Genomic DNA, 25204 nt, shown 5'->3' on the forward strand with positions numbered 1-25204 from the left:
GGATAGTAGCAGGCGTCTTGCTGCCTATCTTCCAAGAACTTCCAAGGGAAGGCAGAGGCTCAGGAAAGCTCTTTTCCTTGTTTCTGTCTGCAAATCCATCTTGGGAATAGGTGTATGGGGACTGCTGTGTGTGTTGCTGACCTGTGCAGCAGCACGGCCTGGAATCACAGTGGCTTAAGTGGAGATTATTCCTAAGTCTGAATGTAGCAAGGACCTGAGTGTATAGCCAGGACCAAGCTGCACGTGACTCTGCTCCCCAGCATCAAGGCATATAAATCAGTCTGAACGTTGCAGTTTATAATACTGCAGTTGTACACACACGTGTTACTCCAGTGCTTGTGAAGGCTGCAGAAGGGCAGGAAAGGCACAGAGCAGTTGTTCAGCTGTGGGGTGCAATGCTTTGCCAGCTCAGGAGGCTGAGAACACATGACTGCAAATGCAGAAATTCATGACTTAAGGGAGAAGCCAGCGTGAATATGCACCTTGTTCCTTTTTGCCTTTGAATTATCAACGCTTTCAAGCTAGTGCTTGCAGTGATGAGGGACTTGTTTGTCTTTCAACACAAAAGCTGAGGTCTTTTATGACTTTGATTTCAAAAAGCTGGGGCTTGAAGGAAGCATTAAAATCACAAGGCAGAGCACAAGAGCTAGTAATGCTGTGCAATCATTGTTTGGGGCTGGAGTGGATGGGTGGCCTTTATGCCAGTGTTATCTGGCAAGTGTAGGGGAAAGAAGAAAACAAAAGGCATTGTTCTGGCTGTGGGATCAAAGGCTTTGATGAAATGGCATCGCATTTGCTCGACTTTGTTTTAATGAAGTTGTATATACAGATAATGTAGAAAGAACGGTGTCATAAAGAGTTGTGGTAATTGATCTTTCTGCTCTTTCCTTGTTTAATTCAAGCTGGCCTTTGCCGGAGTTTGACCCAAGTCAGATCCGACTGATTGTGTATCAGGACTGCGAGAGAAGAGGACGGAATGTCTTATTTGACTCCAGTGCTAAAAGAAAGATAGAGGATGTTTCCGTGTCGGTGAGTATTTCACTGCTTTACGTGGTTATAGTCTATGTTTTCTCAAATGGAAGACTGAGAAATCACAAATGTTCTGGTTTGTTCACATTATCATTTAAATGTCGGTTGTATGCAGGACTATATTTAAATGCCACTGAAGTTGCAAATTATTCAGGCTTCAATGATTACACTCTTGACAGCTTTAAATACTATAGTGATCTCTGTGTTCCTGGACTCCTCTGCTTTCTGCTCTTGCAGAGAAAAGGCTTCCTTGCTAGGGCTGCAGCCAGCAATGCTGGTCCTGTGTCCTCTTGTGTCCTGTTGGGTTAGTTTTTGCCAGTCATCGTTTCTGTGCTTTGCAGACAAGTTTTTCACACAAAGTTACTTGAAAACTTAGCCTGTTTTTCCTTTTGGCATAGTCTGTGGTAATCTATTAATTGAAACTGTAAATGGATGCAGTCAGATGAGGATACTTCCTTCGAAGGGCTCTGGCCAGAAGATTAACTTCTAGCCACAGTGCTATTGTGAGTGGTTGTGTGAGGCTGGACACTCAGCTGCTTTGAACTTCCTTCTCACCATCTCTGAAAGCATTTGCAAAGTATTTGAAGCTCTGCAAGCAGAAAGCACTGCATGATCTGAAATTTACGATCCCAGTTGCTTCTACCCCTAGGACTTGCTAAGTTCTGTAAGCAGAAGTACACAAAACAGCATGTTAGCCCCAAGCCCTGGTTTTCATGTTGGGTATTGGAGTCTAGCCAGGAGATTCTTCTTCCAGCTTTGTACACTCTTCCAGCCTGTTGCTGAATCCTGCCAGCCTGATGTGCCTCATCCCCAGTGCTTCCTAAGTCCTCATATCCTAACCTCTGGGAGACAGTTTATGTCTCGTCAGGTACCAACATCCAGCTTCTCCACTGATTCCTTTAGCACTTTTATAGCCATGAGTCAAGGTGCCAATTTCCTAGTTCTTTTTGAGAATTTGTGAAGTAAAGCAAGTCTCACAAATGTTGAACAAAATCCATCTTTCTCTTTAACTTGTTAGAACGACTTTATAATTTATAAGTTCCTGTTCTTCTAGGTCTGCTTGCCAAGAAAACAGGTTTTTAAAGACAAGAGATCTTTAGAAGTGGTTTATTGGTATGCATTGCTGGCTATGCTTATTACTATTACTTCATTAATTATAAAGTATTACTTCATTAATAAAAAAAAATGTTGCAGCGTTAATCTTCTTGCCATATTTCAATTGATTTCTTGAAAGCCTTAAGCCTCTATCAGATAGATCTGTACTTGCACAGTGAACATGCAAACTTCATTGCATTGGTTTATTTCAGAAAGATTGTTGACTGGGCAGCTCAACAGCAACAGAATAAATGGCTGATAATGAAGCTAATACAGTTCCATATTAATCTCTCCTTTATTGTTCTTTGCTGAGGGGGAAATAGCTGTATTGCCCATCTCTGTGAAATGAGTGTGTGAGACTGGTGGAGGAGGACTGTTCCCAGGGTGCTTGAAATGCCCAGTACTCATCTCTAGTAACTTGATATATTTCTTTTTTTGTGCTATTAGGAGACTTTGGAAGAGAATATATTGAAGCATTTGCTTGCTATGGTATCTGCTTTCTGCAGCACTCAGATAATGTCATGTCAGGCAAAACTTCCCTCGTAAAACAAAGCTTTGCAATAGCAGAAACATTAAGCAGGTAAAAACGTGCCGAAGAGTCCTGGGCTCAGCTTGCTGGGAGCTCAGTACAGGCTTGTGCAGTGAGCAGTAGGAACTGGCCATTTTCAAGGAATTGCATTGTTTATTTTTCTCGCTCTTTATCATGATTTTCATTAACAGAGACACACCCTGCCTATACAAAGCCAGATCTTGGCTCTAAGCACATTCCAAGACACTCTTGCCCTTTTGCAGCAAGACGTGTGTGGGCTGGGCACTCTCCCTTCTGAAAGGGTATCTGTTCACCACCCCACAAAAGCCAAAGCTTTCTGCATCTCCCCCCCCCCACATTTCCTAATGTGATTTATACCTCTCCATTTACAAATAACACTAGGGGGGAGATCTGCAAGGGTGCCAAGCAGTGGCCAGACTGTTCTGGTTAAAGTCTAATTAGTCTAATGCAGAGAACTGAGAGGGTTTCAGTTTGCTTTATGTTGCTGTGCTCTTCAGTTCCTATTTTCTGTTGCTTATGAGACGTGAAAGCAATTCTAATTTAAGAGTTGTATGCCTGCAGCAAGGTGAGATGCTCTGTTTTATGTATCTAGTCTTTACAGATGTCAGGAGTTTTGTGTGCTGGACCAAGGCTGAGCATGGCTCAGTCATTTGAATTCTAGAAGGGAAGGTATGGTTATAAAATTTAAGGAGCATCAGAGCAAACTTTTTCACTCACCTTTCAAGAAATAAACCAGTAGGTTCTGACTTGTTGATGAGCAGCAGCTGCAGACTTTGTGCTCACACCAAGCTGGGCTCTAATTATTAAAGCATTACTAGGTTCATATTATCAGTGAGGAAAACAGGACTGTAAGACAAGTAAGGATTTTGTGTTTTCATTAGATACTGAATCAGCCTCTTCATGTCTTCAGTAAAACTAAATACTAGATAAGGATTTGGGGAGGGTGATGCACAGAGACAGGCAGAGGGCAGCTGAGAGTTTTCAGTGTGGCCATGAAAATATTTTAATTGCACAGAAGTGATGTTTTCCCTGGGTCTTGAAGTGCTGAGCAGGAGAGGTTCTTCCCTGGCTTTCCAGGGGATGGGCTGTTGATCAGCTGGGCTCTGTAAGCAGAGCTGAAGGGCTGCTGCCTCATGAGCACCCAAAAATTGGGTAACTCCCCTGTCTGCCTTCTGCCGGCGTATCCCTGGAGAGGGTGGCTGCTCTTTCCAGCCCTGTGACACTGGGTCATGAGCAAATCTATCAGAACTGGCATTTGCATATTGAGTGTGCCAGGGCAGTGTGTGATACCAGAGGAAGACATTACTGGTGCCTTCACTAAATAGCCTGGGTCCACCCCCAGACACCCGCATCTCTTGGATTTTGGGGTATCAGAGTATCTTTATGGCCAAGCTTGTGGGTTTGATCTGCTGTTACTTCAGAGTTTGTTCCTCACACTGGTAAGCGTCTCGTTACTAATGAGACCGAATTCCTTGATTTGCAGGTGACAGCATTACAACCCATGACTGGTTTCCAATAGGCTGATTTCTGTGCTTGTCTGCCCCTGTTCCTCCAACACCTTCCCACCTGCTTTTGCTCCTGTGTGCCCCCAGCCCCTCTCACCTCCCTGCACGGTGCCTGGGGGCTGTGCAAGGTTCTTCTCTCATTCACCCCCGTGGTTTGGGCTAAGTCCCCAAGCCAGGAGCCGTGTGTGAACACAAGTGTCCTGCTCCAAGAGCTGTGATACAGGGGCTGGTTTGAATTTCAAATCAGGCACAACAAGCAGTTCCTTTTCCTTTTTAAGGTGCAGAGGCCAGGTGGCCCAGCCAGTGCTGAGCTTTCTGCCTTGGTTCTTGCCTTTTCTGCCCCCTGGCTCCTCAGCATTCACACTAACCTTAAGTGCAGCCTGTGTTGTGTCCTACTGTCCTGCTGCTGTGAGGCATATGAGTTATGTCACCATATATGTCAGCGTGCACAGGACAGCTGGAGCACGAGGAGTTTTCCTTCAAGGGCTGGCAATTGTCTGGGATAAGGATGCCACAGAAATGGTGCCACAAGGGAGAAGTGAGGAGTAAACCAAAGAAGAAGCTGGGAAGAGGAACCTTGTGTCAGGTCTTTCCTTGGAGCAGACTGAATGAGCTGAGGGACAGGGGTTAGCCCTCTTGTTAATCTGCTCAGTTTGCTTTTTGTGTTGCCCACTGGTGACTTAGGACAAGATGGCAGTTACCATCTGGGATTTGACTGGAGAGAGCTGGGCATGCAAGAAGCTTAAGATTTGAAAATCAGGAAATCAGGCTAGAGGAAGGTGTGGAGTCCAGGGAGGATGAAAGGGTGTCAGGAGCCATGAGGAAGAGGAAGGAGGAAAGAAAGCAAGAGGCCAGCTGTGCGCTGTGCTGAGCAGGGATCTAGAGTTTGGGTGGTTTGGCTGGGAAGAGGGAAAAAAGACAAGGAATGAGAGGAGAGCAGTGGCTTGTTCCCAGGACCCAGAGGCAGAAGAGGATTTTCAGAAGCAGGGCTTGTTTTGTTTTTTTTTTCAGTAAATGAAAGCAGAATTGTGGCCCAGGGTGCAGAATTTGAAATCTAGAGGTGCAACAGTGGATTTGGATTTTTGGAACAAAAACTTCACTTTTGCCATGCAACCCAGTTGTCTTTATCTTTGGGATAATTTAACTGAAAGGTCATATGATACTTGATCTCCTACTGCGGCAATTTCTTTCACTCCAAATATCATATTTATCCCAAAGTAGAGAAATGGCATGCTGCTTGAACAAGCCAGGATTAGCCACGTGTTCTAATATGCTGCAGCACTGGCTAAATGTTGAACAGCAAATTGCTTTGAGGGATTAGTAATTGGATAGTGAGCCTTTTGCTTTTAGGTGAGTTGTGTGAAATGGAGACTCTGGGCTCTCTCTGGCTCTCAGGGGACAGGGTTCCAGCCAGGCTGAGCAGACACATAAAGCTGGAAGCACAGGGACCAAGTCCCACCTTCTTAGCTCTGCTTACTCTGTCTACACAGAAATGGAAGAATATGAGTGGAGTGGGGGAGCATAGGGTTGTCTTCACTACTTTCTCTGACCTCAGAGTAATGAAGGAACTTGACAACCTTGGAAATAAAGGGAGAATGTTGCACTTGACAGCTGCATTTTAAGAAAGATGACTGGACTTTTAGAGCAGCCCTTGAACGGGGCAAATGAACGCCTGTCAAGTTAGTCTCATGTCAGATCAATGCATACTAATACAGCTAAAGACTTAATTTATCTATTTGGGAATAATTTTTCAGCTTTGCTGAAAAACCTGTTCTAGAAATGAGGTACAGAGCTCTTGAAGAGTAGCAGCTTTGCTTGTAAGTATTGGTTTCTCTACCACGACCGCTGCAGGGGTATTTGAGCAGCTGCTGTTGCAGAGAGGTAGGAAAGACTAAAGCATATGATGACATTTCCCTCTCCCTCTGTCACTCACAGCCCTAACACACATGCAGACACTCTGCATGTTCAACACACCGGGCTCCTTTCGACTTCCTTCTTATCCTCAAACCAAAACCTGCCCAGCAGAAATTTCTCATCCTGTGCACAGCACTGGACATGTTCTTTCCACTTAGTGAGGAACAGACTTTGTGGCAGAGAGTGAAAGGTCTTTGCTGATAGAGGTGGAGAAAAGAGATGCCAGAAGCAAAACTGTAGAAGAAAATCACTTTGTACACTGTTGTGCTATAAAGACATTTTACTCCGAGGTATCTTCAGTACTACCTGACGAATCTCCAAGACTTTTCAGCAAATGAGGACCTCTAATGTAAGAAGTGTGAGTGCCAAAGTCTCTGGAGCTGGGTGGTATCTGCAGCGAGTTGGCAGAGGGAGAACAAAGAGTGTGAGCAGAGCCGGGAGCAGCCGTGTCCTCAGCAGCTGTGGAGGGGGCATTTCTGGGCACTCCAGCAGCACTTTGCCTGGGGAGCTGGGTCGTTGCAGCTCTGTCGAGCTGGAAAGAAAATCCACAACTTTGAAACTTTCCCTTCTACAGTTTTGCAGTAATTAGGTTACCTTTTTATTTTTGGAAGCCTGGCTTGAATATCTTTGGAATATTACACTGGAATGAGAGTAATCCCATTCCTTTGATGCATAACAGCTTGAGATTTGTAGCATCTAAAATTCCGTTGACATTTGGAGTCAGAAACTGCAAAGGAGAGGGGCATTTCAGGCACCTGATCTCATTGTCCAACAGGTCATTCTTAAGCACATATGTCTGTGAAATAGTAAAGACAAAAATTCATCAGTGGTCTGTATTTTGGGAGGGATTTACTGTTTACAAGGTTCTGAAAAGTGGAAAGAATCTGAAAGATCCTGATTTCCTTTACAGACTCCTTGCAGGAGTCTTGGTTCATTAAACTTCATTGAAAAAAAAAAACAACCCAACAAACAAAACAACACAAACAGCCATTTTCCTGGTTTGCTATTTAAATTAGGCAACTATCACTGCAAGATCCCAGACTTCCCAGTGGATCTGGGGAAATTTGCCATGCACAAAAATGCAGTGATAATAAGAAGAAATTATTTAAAAGCAAGTAATTTGCAAACTTAGCCTATTCTTTTGGTGCACAGAATTTTTTATCACCTACAGAAATGCATTTACTGGCTTTATAGCCTGGAGGAAGCTCAGTTACAATTGTAACTTGTTAGAAGGAACTTTCAATATCTAATGGAAAATGCAAGCTGAACTGTGGTTTGCCTGCAAAAGCTTCTGTAACCCTGTGGATTTTATGTGGTTTTATCACATGATGCTTGCCTAGCCTAGGACATTGTTGTTTGTGTCAGAGATAAAATGCAATTCTAGTTCACGAGTTCCTACTGAAGTCATATGATGATCATTCACATGTTCCAGCCATTGTGCACTGTGCTCCAGCCACAGACCCTGGCCATTAGCAAATCTGCATATTGCATGAACTCAACGTGCTCACCAGGATGTCGTAATGAGAGGACACTACTGAAGGGGGGCTGGATGTGGCAGGGGAGCACAGGGCTCAGCTTCCTTCCCCTCTGCCACAGAATTACTGACTTGTCTGCTGATTTTTCCTCCAGGCTTTCTGTGGGAGCAGCTCTAATGGGAGCAGCAGTGCAGACTGCCACGTGGAGCTCGATAATCCCTGACATTTTCTGCTGGTTTGCTAAATCTCGCCCACAGTTGGGGCCAAAGAAAAGTCACCTGTTCCCAGCTGTGGGTGAGATTTGGCAAAAGGAAAAAAAAAAGTAACCTGCACAGCTTAGGATAGGGGCATGGGGTTCCCATTGTGTCCCTCATCAAAATCCCCATGCAACAGTAAGGGCTGCTGTCTTTTGGTACAGTTCATACAATGGTGAAGGCTGGAAGGGACCTTAAATACCAGGTTCTAACCTCCCTGCTGTGAGCAGGGACAGCTCCCACCAGACCAGGCTGCACCAGCATCATCCAACCTGGCCTTGAACACCTCCAGGGGCAGCCACAACCTCCCTGGGCAACCTATTCCAGTGCCTTTCTGCCCTCATGGTGAAGAATTTCTTCCTGATGTCTAACCTAAATCTCCCCTCTTTCAGTTTAAAACCATTCCCCCTTGTCCTATCACTGCCCTCTCTGGTGAAAAGCCCCTCCCCAGCTTCCCTGTAGGCAGAGTCATGAAGTTACCACCTTGTACCTTTGGTACTTCACACTATTCTTTATGCCTTTGCCATTTTTTCATAGCCATTAAAGATTGAGACATACTTCTGTTTTTGAACGAAGAAGGAGCTTGTGATGTGGACCCAAGAGGCCAGAGATGAAGCTGTGACTTGTAACAGAACTTCTGTGTTTCCATCTCTCCCTTGAACCTTGCTTCCAGCAGGGCTTGTTTCCAGCTTGCTCTTACTGGTTTGGTGAACGTATAGGAAATGTTAATTAGAAAAGTCTTAGGGCAGGGTTAGCAGGCAATTTTGAGCAGCGTAGACTATTTCTGTCTCCTAGTGCTGCCCACCAGCAAATGTAAATGCTGCCAACCTGACGTGGGTGTGTTGAAGTGTAATGAGTATCTGAGAACTACAGTGAGATCTGCAGGTGAAGAGAGTTGCCTGCTGCTAGTGTGAATGGCCTCAAGTGATGTGGATGCTGGTGGTGCTTGGGATGCTGATGTTCCCAGGGGAAATGGCAAATGTTTTTAAACAGTGAATGAAGCAGTAGAAGCACCTCCTGTGCCAGTGACTGATCACACTGCATGTGTAGAGAGAACACAGATCCTGTTGGTTCAGTTCTACCGGAGCCCTCCTAACTCCCCTTTTTGCTCTGCTGCCTGAATCTCTATCAGAAGTCACCCTTGGAGTGTTTCTCCATTGTTTGGTGAAACTTCTGGCTTCTCTGTAACGCTGACTGTGTTTTGCAGCTTTGTCCTTTTCCAGCCTCACAATTCCCTCGTACTGCAAACGAGAGGAACTGTCACCTCTGTGCCACTCTTTGCAAGGACCAGGGGACTTAGACTCAATCTGGGAGAGATCTGTAAAAATAGTATCCTTTCTCTCCACGTATCCTTGTGACATGAATCTCTCTTGACTTCTGAGTTGTTCTCACTCGGTTATTCCCAGTCAGTGTGTTTTCCTGGATACTGTGACCTGCTCCTTGTCCTGATCTGGCCGGTACTGTCACTCTGGAGGGCTGTGTCTGTCACACTGCTGTGTCACCTCTGCCCCACTGGGCACAGGGAGCAGGATGGAGACAGATGGAGCCTATTGTTGCCATCCTTCCTTTAAATGCTTTGGTGCCATCCTGCCTCCTAATCCTGCCTCTAAAAATGTCAGTTGTAAAGCTCTGAGGCGGATGGCTTCTTAGGAAGATGGAGTCGGAGTGACCTGTTTGCTCCTGGCTAATGGAGGTGAAATGGCTCAGCTTTCTTTGTACAGCCAGGCTGCAGGATACACTAATAAATATTCTGTTAACTATTTTCCTGGAGCCTTTCAGCTGTGAAATGTCTGACCTGAACAGGTAGGTGGAGTGCTGCTAAGCAGCCATCGCAGGTGTGTCACGTGTGTTGTCTCTATTGCAGAAACTCTGCAGTGATGCTCAAGTGAGAGTTTTTGGGAAATGTTGCCAGCTGAAGCCTGGAGGAGACAGCTCTTCTTCTCTGGACAGCTCAATTAATTCATCCTCCTCGTTCTCTGATCCAAAAGAACAATGTCCAAAATACCAGGTGAGTTGCGCTTCCTTCAGTTTGCATAACCCGTGTCAAACACTAACAGCAGGTGAGGTACTGAGTATTTTTAAATGCTTGAAATTATAGGCTGGTGGGGGATAGCAGTTTTCAGTCAGAATCAGACTTTGGTTCTGACTCAGTAATGCTGAATTCTATAGCTTTGGGTTTGAACAAGTCTGAAACCAGCCAGCTGGTTCTCTTGGGATGTGTCTTGAATGGCAGCGATTTCTCCAGGGCATTGGCTCTGTCTTATGACCCGGGTGATAACACTCATTCAGTGCCATCAGGCTTGGCACAAATAGCTTATCTTGGTACAGATTAGATAGTTTATTTTGCTTTATTGCTAAATGCCAGGAAATAAGGAGAGAAAGGTGGTATCTATAGGGATAGTCTGTGTAACATCTTTATGACAAGGGATTTGGTGCACTTCAGTTACATTTTACATAAGAGAGTTTGGCCACGAGAGTAGCTAGAGTCATCTGACACGGATATATTTCTGTCATCTCTCCTTCCATGGATCACAAGTGTTTTATATTAAGCCACCCTAAAATAGAACTAAGCCCTTCCACTCTTTGTAATGAAGTAATTGTGTGTTTGAGGGAAGCTGCTATCTCCACCACCTCTTCTGAAGTACAGTACTACTGATGTCTTAATCTACCGTAGATAGAAATGAAGAACCTTTCAGTGCCGACTGTCCCACTGTCACGTTAGCTCTTGCTATATTTGGTGAGCTGCATATTCTTGTTTTCTCCTTCTCATCAGACTCTTTTGCACAGCATTACTAAGGTGGCTGAAGATCTGTTTTCCATTCTTCCCTTCCTGGAAGGGCATTTAGCTGTGGTTATGAAAGGAAGAGACATTTCTGTCAGCAGCTTCCTTCGTGCACAAAATAACCTCCTTCGTGCATTGTGTGACCAAGAAAAATGATGCCCCCCACTATCCAGAAATTGTCTCTCCTACTGGGCAGGCTCTGTGCAAACAATGGCCAACGTTATTACAGGAAATTAATTTTAGTGGTTGGCATGACAGTGTGTTTTAAAGCTGTGGAAAGTTTTCCTTTAGAAGTCCCCAGTTCCTCACGCGTATCACTTAGTCAAAATGGTACCGAGGGGAACTGATGTGTGGCCATGGGACTGGCTCTAAAAGTGTCCAAGACATTTTCAGCTCCAGCTGATCTTCCACAGTGTGTTTGTCGCAAACTATCTTGTACTCCCAGGCATGCCCAGCAAGTGAGCAGAGAGCCATAAACACCAGTTCTTTACTGCTCAATAAAATGGTGTATCCTGTATGCAGAAGGGCCAGAGTAAGTTTGTCCAGGCATCAGGCAGCCCTATCTTCTAACTGCTGTTTCTGGTAACCTCAGAAGTTACTTAGTGTATTTGCAGTATTTTTATGTTCTTTTGCTTGTTTTGGTTTGGTTTGCTTTTTAAAGCTATAAAATGGAACTCCAAATAGTACTGTAGGACATTAAAAACAGTTCTTTGTGTTTCCTTGTTTAAATACATTTTGACTATATATGAGCAACTTTAACTGCAAGGTGGAATACAGGGGTCTGTTCCAGGCTTCCATATTTTTAATTATATCTTATCCAGATTCCTCACAAATGTGATTAGAATCCATTAAGATGAAGCTGGATGTGGTTCTAAGCTTGCCCACAATTATTTGTTCATTAGAACACCAGTGTTACCTCTTGTCAGTGTAGTCAGGACTGAGAGTCTGATTTGTTGATCACAACACTTGACATTTATTTCTGTACTGCACATTTTTAATTTACAAATGCACTTAGGACAACATGCACGGTAAGTGGAACATTAAATGCTGCAAATATATTCAGAAATGGGATTTCCAAATCATGCAGATTTTACTACTTCTAATATGCTAATGTGCAATAACAAACACTTGTGGGAATTTTATGATCAGTTTTTATGTGAGTTTGTAAATATGACCTAGGGAATTGGTTTGTGTCCAAGCTGTCGGTGCCGGAGGTTGTGCCCTTTTTGCCAGATGCTCCTTGGCTATTTTTTGTTTGAGTTTTTAATATTTAACCCCTTTCCTCAGTTGATTGCACTCTACTTTGGTCTCAAGTGACCTTTATTTTGCAGCATTAAAGGCCCAAAATGTGGAGCTGTAGTAGTGTTTCCATATTAAATGCATTCAATATGTGCATCTTTTGTTATGCATGGTAAAATTACTGGTATGAAGTGTAGATGAAATGCCAGACATGAAACAGGCCATGGGTGCATCTTATCATGCTCTTTGCCTTCAGCATTTCTTGTGTCTGCCTTTCAGAGGAAAGGGAAACCCCTGTAATTAAATTTGAAAGCAGCTGATTTTCACTTGCTTTTTTTAATTCAGTTGCCTGACAAAGAAAATCAATACTTCAAGTATTTTGCCTCAGCTTTAGAATTAGATTTTTCACAACAGCAGAAAGTTGAAACCAAAACCAGCCATCAAGGGCTTGACATTTCTTCAGAAAGAGTCCTGCAGCTTGGAGATCTGTGACAGATTTAAAAATAACAATCATAACATTTGGCTGTAGTAATTTGCAGTGTTCTTACTTCAGGATTTCATGATGCTGGCAGACCTATCATTTCCTAGAGCCATTAGCATCCTTGCTTGTGTTTCCTTGGAGCTGCTGGGTCACGCTGACGGATGTTAAAGTTGTTTTTGCAGTGCTGCCTCCAGTGCCTAGGCAGGATGATATCCTGGGAGGCAGAGATGGAAACTTCTCTGAGACCCAGCTAATGATCAGCTTTAGCCCTGTCATATGGACACTGACAAACCTTGCAATCACATCCTGATTTTTGTAACTGTGGTTGCTACTTTTAGTCATCCCCTAGCCTTCTTGCAGTGGTAGCAGATTTCAGAGGTTAATAGTATGTGTGTTAAAGTACCATCATCTTAATTGAGAGTGCTTGAGAACAGCTAAAAATTGAAAAGTGTTTTAAGTGTGTTGCCTTTTGACTGATGAGTATTTCCTTGTTCCTGCCCTTGTTCTGTGGGCTAGTGTGAGCACCAACATTGAGTGGTCATTTTTATACCACTCCTCACTCCTGGTAGGAATCCATGGTGTGGACACCCTGTCCTTGGCTGTGCTCTGAGCTCCTTGTCTGACCCTGGGCAAAAGATTGAGATACATTCCAAGCCTGGAACTGGGGTGAGGATCCTGGTTGTTCAGAGCTTGGGTAAGGGATATGGAGATACACCACTTAGCATTTTCCAAGCATGGGGTTATTTCTGTGACTGGCTCTAGGGAACTTTGGAAGGATGACTCCAAAGAAGTGGTGTTAGTTGTCATGCACCTAAAGGAAATGTATTGCTCTCTTGCACAGGACCAAAGTACCTCACCTGTGAACTGCCTGAGGTCTGTGAGTGAGTGATGATGGTATTTTAAATTATTCAGGGCAAGGCACACGTGGAGAGCCAGCAATAACACTCTGCTAGCCTAGAGAGGAAACAGCCTTGGATAAAGGGACAGTAATGTCAGTCATTGGAAGTATACAAATAAGATGACTGTCAGCTGAGCAGTCGTCTCCAGTTGATTGCCCTGAGTAACTTGTTAATTTTAGGCTTTTCTTTGCAGTATTTGATCTGCCCTGTGATGCAGCACAGTGACAGTCCTCCTTTGTATTTATGCCTCACAGCAAAGCTCTGCCAACCAAGAAGCAGGGATTGCACAACTTGAGCCTGGCATCATGGTGCTGCAGCTCTTTGCTGGTGCCATCACAGGAGCACCCAGGGAAACATGCATGAAATATTAAATACCATCCATGATAAGTTAGGAATTGGTCTTTGCCAAGGCAGACTGGTCCACCTTGGCTCTACTGCACGGTCTGTGTAAGATCTCCAGTGAACTTGAGGTTCTTCTTCTCAAGCAGAAACAAGTCTTAGGCTTAAAGGTTCTTACACACTCATAAAACTTGTAGTCCTCTGACTCGGCACAGTTTGATTCTGCTCATCCCCTGTAGATGGGTTATGTTTGTTGGATGATTTTGGGATTCATCTCACTGTGAAGATAAGTTTCTATGTCTGCATTATCTTTACAGAACTGTTCAACATAGCATGTTCAACGGTGTTATAGTGAGGTATTTTCATGTTTATCTTTTAAATAATGAGTATTTTCCTTAGTTGTATGTTGCCTTAATAGAAGGATACTTCTGAAATTCTTAAATGCTGGTGGGGATTGTTTTTTTTTGCAGGGTTCTCGGTGCTCCTCAGATGCTAACATGCTTGGAGAGATGATGTTTGGCTCTGTGGCCATGAGCTACAAGGGCTCCACGTTGAAAATTCACCAGATCCGGTAAGTTTAATTTTTTACTGCTGGTCTTTTCAGAAGACTTACTCCCTGGTGCTAATGTGTGAGGCACTGAATGTCCCAAGCGCGGAGCGAAAGGAATTTCTGGGTTTGCTTAAAAGTCACTATGATGTCACTTTTGACACAAAAGGCTGTTATGTTGAGGCCTAAAAAAATCTGGAGAGCCGTGAAATGGAAAGCAAAGCCTGTCTTGGCCCTGTGTTGCTGACTGACCCCTTTGGTTTTGTCCTCCAGCTCACCTCCTCAGCTCATGCTCAGCAAGGTTTTCACAGCTCGCACAGGAAGCAGCATCTATGGAAGCCTGAATACGTGAGTCTGTTACAAATTGCATCTATTGCACACAAGCAGATGAATGTAAGAACACAGAAGGCTTTTTTTGGCCCCTCCAGACTCTTCCTCTAGAAAAATAACTTCTTGTTCCCTGGTCTGTTACATCCTGTCACTGGGATTCCCACCTTGTGGTTGTCTTCACCACAGTTTGCTGTAAACAGAGGAGGGAACCATTCCTTTAATGTTGATTTGGTGAATCTTTATGTTGTAAGGTACAGAAGTACCTGCAACCACCAAAGGAAGAGGGGTGAGGACAGAACAAGAACACTGGAGCTGGGGAATTCAGTCCAAAATGAAGAAAAAGGTGTTATAAAAACATACGGCTTCAGAGGGTTGGATGTTTAATTCTCTGTGTATTAATCAACCCACCTGAGAATGTGGCTTAGGCTATGAAGGCTTTTTCTAGCAGAAGCCTGTGTTCCTATCCTGTCTGTTCCATTTGAGCTGTCAGGAAGTAACAGTGTTCTACTGAACTGCAATTCACTGTTGTGTGTTTTATGTTTGTTGTAGGTTGCAGGACAGTCTTGAGTTCATTAATCAAGACAGCAATACATTAAAGCCTGACCACAGCACAATTATGAATGGACTTCTTGGGAATATAGGTAATTACAGATTTTATTTCCTGGTATCTTACCCTTGCCTGGCTGCACTAGAGTTTTTTGATCAGATTAGACAGAATATCTTTTCGTTTTCTCCTCCTCTCTCTCTGTCCATGGAAGCTAAGCAGCCTTGAAAAGCTGTCTGGCACCTTTGGTTCTTGGGCTGCGTGGAAGTGCTGTGTGTGAGGGCTCTGTGACCATTAGGTTACAGAAAGGGGGGAAGGTTTTGGCTGTTCCCTATGGGAATGGTGAAGCTGATAGTAAAGACACTGTTCTTTAGGGCTTGGTTGTCCTGGCAAGCTCTTCAGCACATCCTTCCTTGCCCTTGGTTTAGAGTGTTGACTTTCCAAGTAAATGTCTGGTGTAGTAGGTGGAATAAGGGGCTTCTTTTTACATTTGCTTTCCAAAATGTTGCTGTATGTAAAATACACTTTTCTAGGGTTGGAAGCAAGGAGTGAATTTGGTGACTTTATTTCTGTAACTGGGTTTCTGGCTTTGACATGGTCCTAATTCTTGCTGGGTGTGTTTGGTGTGTTTACTTCTCTCCTTCACACTGACCTGGGTAAGACCTATACCTAAGCATGGGCTTAAATGCTTTTCAGGCTCGAAAGCTGTACACCTCATTTAAATCATTCCCAATAGTTATAAGGGAAGCCAATAAAGCTGCAAGAACCTATTAAGTGCTTCCTGAATTTACCAAGTCAGGAAAGTCAGAGATGAATTCTTCTTAACATTCAGAATTCCTTTCCGAGTTCAGTTGTGATTTTTCACAGTGCATGAGTGAGGTGCCTGATCTGAAGGACCTCACTTCATCTACTGCTGGGGTTTTGTTGTGGTTTGTGCTTGGCAGAAGTTTGCTGTATCACCAGTGCCATCTAAACTGCAAGTTCAAATTCAGATAATGCAGCTCTTGGGTGTGGGCTTAGGATGATGGAGGTGCAGCCAGTGCCACAAGTTCATCCGTGTCCGGCTCCGTAGGGAGGGTGGCTCTTCCCCACCAAGTGGATGGAAATACTACCCCAGGATCTGCCCCAGTGGTGTAGGCATCTGGGTGCAAGGGTGGGCATCAAGAAGGAACGAGGTTGCCTTCTAGAAGAGGATGCTGAACCTTTCTTTGCAGTTGAGCTGCACAAGTTTTCAGCGGGTTCCACAGGGTTTGTTGACAGTTCCTGTCTTAGTGGGGGGGGAACTGTGGGTGCAGGAGGTGAAGAAGTTAATCTGTAACTGCAGCATTTGGAACAAGGTTGTTGAGCAGCAAAGGCTGCTCCTGACTCACCCGCCCGACCCAGCCTGTGATAGGAGAGGGTCTGTGTGCTTTGGCTGAGAACTATTTACAAGCTGCTTTTTTTAGATACACTGGTTTAAAAAAAACAAACCAACAAAGCAGCACTGGTCATGTCCCTTCCTTTGGTGAGTGAAGACCTGAGAGAGTGGAAGGGGGCTTGGTTGAGGTGCAGCCTTTGTGTTTTGTATAATCAGACTTTGAGAGAGCAATAGCCTCAAATTTAGGAGGGGGACTGGCGATTAACTCATTAAAAATACCCATGCATTTTTCCTGGCACTGGGTACAGTAAATACACTCCTTCCCTGGTATATCTAGAATTCAGTAGATATTTTAATTGGACATTTAATTTTAAAATGGACTACTAAGACTGCTAACATTTATTTTCTATATGATCATTTAACTAAACTGATGTACTGACTTTTCTCAGAACAACTCCTCCAGCCTACAAGTTTGCTGGTTCTAAGACCAGTTTCTGCCTTCCTGCTCCCTCCTTCTGCCCATCACCTTCAGCAGCAGGGTTCCTCAGCCACCCCACCAGTGTGGATCTTAAAACAAACATACTTCACCGTGAATCTCCTGTTTGTGGTCGAGTTGGGCTTTGAGCCTTCATCATTTTTCAACTAAAAAAAATAATAAAATAAAAGGCATTGGAGAGAAACCCCATCCTGGTATGGGAGACAGTGTAGAACTGGACATATTCTTTTAATTCTGTAATTACTGTGTAGTCAACTATAGACTATCTAAAGCTGGGTTCTTGAATCAACCAATGCTCTCATTAAGTGTAAGAGCTGTTCTCCTGCACATGCTAGTCTGCATATCTGTTGGCTTATATTTTCTCCCTGCCCTGGCCCCCTCCCTACAGACTGTTCTGCTTTACTAACCTCATTCTTTCATGTGTATTTTACGTTTTGCCATGTAGGTCTTTCACAGCTTTGCAGCCCCAGGCGGGCATTCTCAGAGCAAGGTCCGCTCCGCCTGATCCGGAGCGCCTCTTTCTTTGCAGGTTTGCTGTGTGCTGTGCTGTGTGGCTAGTCTAGCTGGTGTGACAAAACTGTCTGGATTTGTAGTTTAGCCCTGGAAATAAGATATTTTTAAAAAAAAAAATTTTTTTTTTCATTTTATTTTTAAATACAAAATGGACAGTGATGTCTGCTCGCTCACCTTTTCAGATGCATGCTTTAAATCCCCAGAGGACAGCAGGGATTTTAATAGTCCTCTTTGAGGTTGTTTGGTTGTGTTGTTTTGGAAACGTATTCAGTGGTGGATTTCATATTTCTGGAAATAATATTCAGTGGTGGATTTCATATTTCTGGAAATAATATTTCACAATAGCGTCAAGCTATTTTGATCTGGACTTGTTTCAACCTCACTGTAAAAACTAAAGCTAACCTAAGTTGATTTGAAGTGGACATTTCTTGTTTTTAGTGGCTGGGTCTTATTTCCATGGCTGAGTAGGTTTTATTTCACACACATATCTGTAAAATAGATCACATTTAAAGACTATTGAGCCTGAGACACTTTTGATCGTGTGTATGTGCAGACTGTGAATCTGGACAGCTTATGGCTTAGTTGAACAACCAATGCACTGCTCACAGTTTAAAAATATTTATTTTCTTCAAGACAACATTGTAAAATACTTTTAAAATTATGTAAACAATACCTGAGAAAGGTGGTATACAAATGAATTTGTTCATTGGTGGTTTTTTTGTCTGTACACTGAGTACTGTAAGTGTAACCAACATGCTTTTGGTACATTAAAATTTCCTTGAAAAATACCTGTGTAAAGAACCAAAGTGTACTAGTTTTAGTTTGTACTAAAATAAGTGCATGAGCTTCAAAAAAATACTTTCAAACTCTTCAGAGAACTGTTTTGGCTTGTTCAGCTAAGCAGCCTTTCTTGGTGATGGCCTTGTGCAGTGCTGTTGATCTGAATTAATGAGCATGTTTTTGTTTCATTAATTACATGGAGATCTGCAAACAAGAAAGGAACTGTATATTCCCCTGCTAATTGGTATTCCTTGTTTTACAGTTCACAGCAACCCTATGGATATGCCTGGGAGGGAGCAGAATGAGGACAGGGACAGCGGCATAGCGAGATCGGGTAATGTCAGTGCTGTGTGTTAACCCTCTGCACACGAAAGATATTTATCACTGAGATGTCTGGACATCCTCAAACAGGTTTTCCTGTGCTGTTTGTTATACAGAAGCATTAAAGCATAGCTGTATGTACATGTACCAGTGCTGTAGGTGCCAGGGGTGCTGCATTAGGACCTCGCAGCGGTGATCTGACCTGCAGTGTGATTTATTGAAGCTTGCTGCAAATCAGCAGGCCAAACTGCATCTTGAAATGAGTTTGCAGCATTTCTAAACAATACCAGTTGTGATCTCCTCTTCCGATGGAGAAGGATGGTAATGCTGAAACAGGAATTTGCCTCCACAACACTCCTCTCCTGCCCTCAGTTATGGGATATTGGACACTTCAGGTTAGGATTGGAAAGGCCGTTGAGGATGTTGATGAATGTTACTCCTTTCTACAAAGAATTTCTTTCCTGATGTTCAGGGCTGATGAGCAAGGAGCAGCCTCTGTACTGTCTGCTAGGGAAAGCTGCAGGACTGTCCCACCCTTGCAGCGCTTGCATATCTTGTCCATGTTATTGTAAACCTGGGTATTTTGAGATAAGCATAGATAAGCAAAGGAGAAGGCGTGTGATTAGCAACACCAATTTATCTTGAGGGGCTTCGTTTAGTTGCTAGTGTTATTTTCCAGATGCTCTTTATGCTGGAGAGATTTTTATGTATTCCTCTTGTGATTGCAGCATCTCTTAGCAGTCTGCTCATCACTCCGTTTCCCTCCCCGGGCTCCTCGTTTAACAAAAGCTGTGCCAGCAGTTACCAGCGGCGTTGGCGTCGCAGCCAGACAACCAGCCTGGAGAACGGGGTCTTCCCTCGATGGTGAGATGGGAATGCAAATGCTGGTTGCTGCCCACAAGTTTTCCACCTTTGTCAGCCTGATTCTGCTCTTGCATATGTACATCTGCTCTTGCTGTTGCTTTCTGTGGGGTATTTACTGAGGTGTAAGCCAGGCTGCTCTTCAACGCCTGATCTTTTTTAGTATCTGTGTTCCTCGTGGCATTTGTTGGGTTTGCACTAACTAAAAAGCCTTCAGCAAAACACAGACCTGTAGGCTGTACTTTGGAGGATAAGAAGCCCTAAAATCCTACTCAAAACACAAATTCTTGGCAGAGACAGAGAACTGCAATACCATATCCAGATCCCACAAAGACTTTGGATCTGGCTCCAGCTTTTGTGCTTGCAGGATCAATTAATGGCTGCTTGAAAAAAAATTGCAAAGTGGGTGTTATCAAAGGTGATGATTTGACAACACATGCAAACAAAAGGTGTTTATTGAAGTTAAACGTTTAGGAATTGAATTACACAGGAAACCACAGTATGACTTTTAAGCAGAGGATTACATTAACTTTCTATTTTTTTCATGCTTCAAGGTCTATGGATGAAAGCTTTAACCTGTCAGATGACAGCTCTGGTCCTAGCCCAGGGATTGTTAGGAAGAAGAAGATAGCAATTGGAGTTATTTTTTCACTCTCAAGAGATGAAGATGAAAACAACAAATTTAATGAGTTCTTCTTCTCACACTTTCCTCTCTTTGAGAGTCACATGAACAAACTGAAGAGCGCAATAGAACAGGTAACACGGTCTCTTTGGATTCCTGCACTTGTATTGCTCTACGTTCCCCTCACCTCGTCAGATTTAATTCCCAAGTCTTGTTGCCAGTTTACCAAAGTGGGATCAACTTGCTGTGGGGTATTGGAATTGCACCAGAAGAGAGCTTTGCTGCACAACAGCTTTGATGGTGTTTCTTACTGCTAGCAAAAGCACACCATGGGGTGAGGACGGAGCATGCAGCATTAGCTACAGGGGTTGCTGAAAGCTGCATCAGTCACTGGGCTGTGTGAGCTCCCAGCAAGCCCTGGATCAGCCAAGGGGAAAAGCTGCTTTTAAGGCCACCTCTACCTCCCTGCTTCAGCTGTATCAGCCTTGAGGATGGCAGACCCTGCCTCTAGCCTATTCCAGGCTGTAAATCAATATTGAACTTTTATCTTTATCCTTTATTTTGTCCCCTGATTCTGATGTGTAGGAAATTTTCAAAGATTGAAGTTTGAAATGTGCAGTTAGATTTGCTTCAAATCACTCTTCTAGGAAACACTTAGTGGTTAGTTTGCCACTGCAGTGAAAACTTTGACCCCTTTTATGCCTCGAACGATGAAAAGCACAGAAGCAGAGGTTGCAAGTGCATGTGCCTCACCTATCTTCCCCCAGATATGAAAGTTGGCACTCATACCATCGTTTTATCACTTAAAAAAAATTATTTGCATGAAAGATAAAGTCAGACACATGACTGTGTGTTCATTTTCTGTGCTTCTGTAGCTGTGTGTTACTTGTCTTTTAATGATTGCTTTCAAGGCTATGAAAATGAGTCGCAGATCAGCTGATGCCAGTCAGCGCAGTTTGGCGTACACCAGAATCGTGGATGCCCTCAATGAATTCAGGTGAGCAGAGTGTCTCCTGCCTTTTGTGTCTTCAAAAGCACTCGAGTCTGGTTTAGAAAGATCTTAGTGCAGTATTATAATGTCTGAAGTCTTCTGCAAAAGTAAGTCCAGTGAAGGTATTGGTGGTATCAAGGCTTTGTAAGGTGGTTGTGTGTGTATCCATCCGGGCTTGGTGTGAACAGGACATAGATGATCAAAGGTTTCTGGGCTTTAGTTATTAACCAACCTCCCAGCAGCATCTTAAATTACCTTTCATGGCCTATTGAGATGGGAGGGGGAAAAGAATTGCAAAGCCATGTTAGGGAAATCCTCCTCTAATGTGTGTTTTTCTGATGTGTGAGCAAAGCAAGGCTCTAAATGCTGCTCTGAAGGAGTTTCAGATAACCAACTACTAAGGACTATCTTTGTCACACAGTAAAATGCAGCCCTGTAATCTCGTGCTATCAGTACCTGCAGAGCATCTCTATTCAACAGTTAATATACAAAGTAACGTAGATAAGCACATTCCTGGCATTTAACTGTATTTTCTTTTCATAGTTTAAGTCATAGGGAGGGAATTAAGCTGAAATCCGTCTGTTTCAAGTGATTCATCTCCTGTCGGAGGGGAGGGGCAGGGTACTTCCTTTAGAGCCAGTCTAGAGCTGCTTTTTAAAGACATAGAAGACAGTGCTCTGATGTTGTGAAAAACAAAACAAAACAAACACAACAAACCCTGAAATCAGAACAGTGCAGGATCCTGAGGGCTCATTCCTTTTTCTACAATTCCACTTTACAGCCTGAATTCCATGGATTAGATGATGTTGCAGGATCAAGGCACAGTGTGTTTTCTTTTATTTTAATTTTTTTTTTTACTTTTTCAGAGCCGCAGCTTGGATAGTTGTGAGGGAGGGCAGAGGGTAGGTTCAGTAGGGACAGGAGGCAGGGAAGAGAGAGCACGTGGGCCTGCGGGGAGAGAGGGATGGGAGAAGCAGTGCCAAGAGGGAGCGGAGGGAGCTCGTGACTGCTGGGAGCCGAGACAAGTTCAGCAACTCTGAGCAGCCACAGTGGTTCCTCTGCTCCCTCAGCCCTGCTCTGCCTTTCCTCCCATTCTCACCCGGAGCCATTTATCTGCATTCCTGCCCCCTGATGACACCAACTCCCCAGCTGTTTTCCCAAAATTTCCCCCAAACCATTCCCCCTCAAGACACATTCATTGGACTTTGCCCATTCTCCTTTGTCCTTCCAAGTTAAACAGTTCCAGAGCGGTGGGGAGGGGCGCGTATCCTGAGTCAAATGTCAGGAAAAATAACCCTGAGAACACAAGCCAAATCCCCCTTCCTAGCTTTTTTTTCCTCCTTGGAGGGAAGCTCAGGGGTGCTGAGCTGGGATGAGATGAGGGAAGCTGCCCCTGTCAGGCTGAGGGGGGAAAGAAGGTCCCATGGGACATGGGAGGATTGGGAGCATCCGGAGCCGCTGCAGACGCCGTCCCTCACGTGCCAGGGCCCTTGCGAAACCACTCTGGAAACCTGTGTCTAACTACCAGGTTTATGCAGAGGTTTCCATGGTGATATAAATATTACTCTTTAATAGTGTAAGGAGGTGAATTAAATCCAGTTTCATTTCCTATAAATGAATTTTCTGAGGGGGCAGACTTCGGCAATTCTTGTTTGGTTGGTTTTTTTCATCTTTTTTCGCCTTCAGAGGCACCAGCTGGTGCCCCCAGCCCGGGCTGGTCCTGCAGGCAGGGTCCTTGTCCCTCCGTGGTGTCTCAGGTGGCAGGGTGACAATGTGGGCTGCCACCAAGAGAAGCATTTCTGGAGCAGGCAAGAGCCACTTGCCTTTCTAAGCACAGCGATGCGTGTCTGGTAAGGAAAAAAGAGGCGTGTTTCAGGACTGAAGGCTGGGTGCAAAGATGCTTTGGCACAGGGTCAGCAAACCCATTTAGGCCACTATTATCTCCTCGGGCGTCTGCTTTCCCCCTGGAGTCACGGGGAAGTCAGGAGCCTGTGTCCTTTGGTGAACCTGAGTCTTGTGTTGATTCCTGCCCTCTTAGCAAATTGTGCTGGAGGGGAAGGAGGCTGCTGACTCCAGTGGGCTGGTGTTTCTAAAGCATAATCCTGTGCTGGTTTAACTTGCTGCCGTCTATTTATTTCTTTTAACTTACTTTTTAAGGAGAGCTTTTTAGTTGTTGGGTTTTTTTTGTAAAACTCTAGGCTTTCAGAGGTAGCTGATGTGCACCCCTCTGTGAGTAGGATAACCTCAGATCCCTGGGGCCTGGGGGAGCAGCTACACCGTGTGTGCTGATCAGTAGTGGAGGGAGGAGGGAGTGTGATGGTTGGTACCACAGCCACCTGCAAGAGGGCAGGTGCTGTGGCTGCAGGACAGCCTGCAAGGAGGGTATGGCAGGGAGCTGGCTGCAGTGTCAGCTGGGCACTCACAGGCACTACCTGCCTCTACTGGGGGCTGAGGGGCAGAAAAGAAGACAGCAAAACAGAGCCCTTCCTTTGCTCTGGTTGTCTCACCTTGGGAAGAGAGCCAAGCTGCCTTCCTGAAAGGCCCAGGCTGCTTCTGCAAATGGATGCTATTGATAAATTCAGCATCAGCTTGGAGGGTAGCTCCAGGCCTACCCATCAGTCATTATTCACTTTACAGCAGTTTTTAATTTTCTAAAGCACTGATGGATTTAGCCATTACCACTTGACTTAGAGGCTTAAAACTCTTTGGATGTCAGCTGGGCAGACACATGACTTACGAAATAAGCTACTGTACTTGCATAAACGTTTCAAGTCCCCCGGGCCCCGAGGCCAGAGCAGCACACAGATTATGCACCTGACTGTAATACCTGTGTGGCAAATACACAGACTGGCAAGGAAACACTGAGCACAGGGCCTAGGGAAACACCTCTCTCTGCTTTCTGGCAGCCAAATTTGATCCTATTTTATGCCAGTAATTATTAAGCAGCTTATGCTGCTGTGAATTGAGGTGCATTTTGCTCAGTGGGGCAGGTTAACCACTGTGCATGGGCACAGAGTCATCTGGGCTCCCTGCTTGGGGTAGCCTTGCTCCTGCACTCACTGCAGCATTTTTGTCTGTGTTTTCTTTTTCCTTTTTAAGGAAAAAAATCATCTTTGGAAGGAAGAAATGAGGATAGGGAGCAAATGCTTGTGAATGAAGTTCTGTAAACTGCTGATGCTTTTTCTTTGCTGGAACAATCCCTAAAGAGATGCTGAGCTTCACCCTCGGATTGCAGCTCTGGAACAGCACAGCACTGAGGGTGGGAAGTGATTCCCTTCAGCTGCAGGGGCTGCTCTCTTCCAGGAGGAACCATCTGCCTCCTTTGGTGCAGCACCAGGGGGAAGATGCCTGGGACTGGTAGTAAAACCTAGGAGCAAGGCTGGGGAGGTTTGCAGGTGTGTTTGGGTGTGGTGAGGCAGGGAGCACCCAGGGCCTGTTCATCCTGTGCTGGGGTGGCCATCATGTCACTGCCACCTGTGCCTGCAGAGCCAGCAAACCCCAGAGGGTTTCAGGAGGAGTTTTGCTCAGGTTTCCTTTCTGTTTGCTTGGGCTGGCATTTGGTTTCAACACACTGTTGGATGCAAAGGTGTTTGCTGAGGAGCCCCCCCCGCCAGCCCCTGCTGCACCCATGGCTGGTGCCAAGGTGCCTGTAAGCTCCAGGCTGGAGTTCAGCCTCCCAGAAACATTTCCAAATATAAACCATTTAAAATGTTCTGGAACCCTTGCAAGAACAGAGTCTCTCATTAGCTGAACTTTCCCTCACTGCTGGTGGGTGTTGGGGAGGGGGCTGCTCCCTGCAGCCTGCCAAGGAGCCCATTTGATTTTTCAATGGTTGTTATTTTTTAAATCCTATCAACTTCCCTGTAGTGTTTTGCTGGTTGTTTGTTTCATGGGTTTTTTTGTTGGTTTGGTTTTATTTTTCTGTGGTTGTTTTTTTTTTATTGTTTATTTCTCTTTTATTGTTTGCTTCTGTTCTTTAATAAATGGCAGGAGAGCGTTCCCCTGCGTGCCTGCAGAGCTGGAAGGCAGTTAATCCTTGCCCTTGGTTTCTGTGCCATTGCTGCCTGTGCTGGCATGGAGGGTTCCCTGCACTGCAGTCACATGCCTGCTGGCTGCTGCCCAGGGCAATCTGATCTCTCTCTGAGGAAACACTATCAGCTGCAGATGCAGCCAGGGTTACCAGAATAGTAAATAACGAATCACAAGACTCGGTCTATCTTTTCAACAAAAACAAATATTTTAATATGTTGGTTTTAGGATAGAAGTAGTTGATTTTTTTA

The 25204-nt window shown here is 44.5% G+C and overlaps 1 protein-coding gene across 3 annotated transcripts in view; it reads left to right on the top strand.

The window, feature by feature from the left end:
• Positions 1–25204, top strand: part of FNIP1 (folliculin interacting protein 1) — a 67058-nt gene that overhangs the window by 28044 nt on the left and 13810 nt on the right. For 2 of the 3 annotated variants that reach the window (XM_051631209.1, XM_051631210.1), the window contains exons 2-11: positions 903–1029; positions 9687–9830; positions 14033–14133; positions 14383–14457; positions 14989–15080; positions 17282–17365; positions 18392–18463; positions 19179–19314; positions 19866–20067; positions 20845–20930. In XM_051631209.1, the coding sequence (XP_051487169.1) occupies positions 903–1029; positions 9687–9830; positions 14033–14133; positions 14383–14457; positions 14989–15080; positions 17282–17365; positions 18392–18463; positions 19179–19314; positions 19866–20067; positions 20845–20930 (1119 nt within the window). The remainder of the gene's footprint in view (positions 1–902; positions 1030–9686; positions 9831–14032; positions 14134–14382; positions 14458–14988; positions 15081–17281; positions 17366–18391; positions 18464–19178; positions 19315–19865; positions 20068–20844; positions 20931–25204) is intronic. The other variant, XM_051631211.1, reaches the window with a different exon arrangement.

The sequence above is a fragment of the Apus apus genome, chromosome 13 (assembly GCF_020740795.1).
Source record: "Apus apus isolate bApuApu2 chromosome 13, bApuApu2.pri.cur, whole genome shotgun sequence".
In the NCBI taxonomy this organism is placed as follows: domain Eukaryota; kingdom Metazoa; phylum Chordata; class Aves; order Apodiformes; family Apodidae; genus Apus; species Apus apus.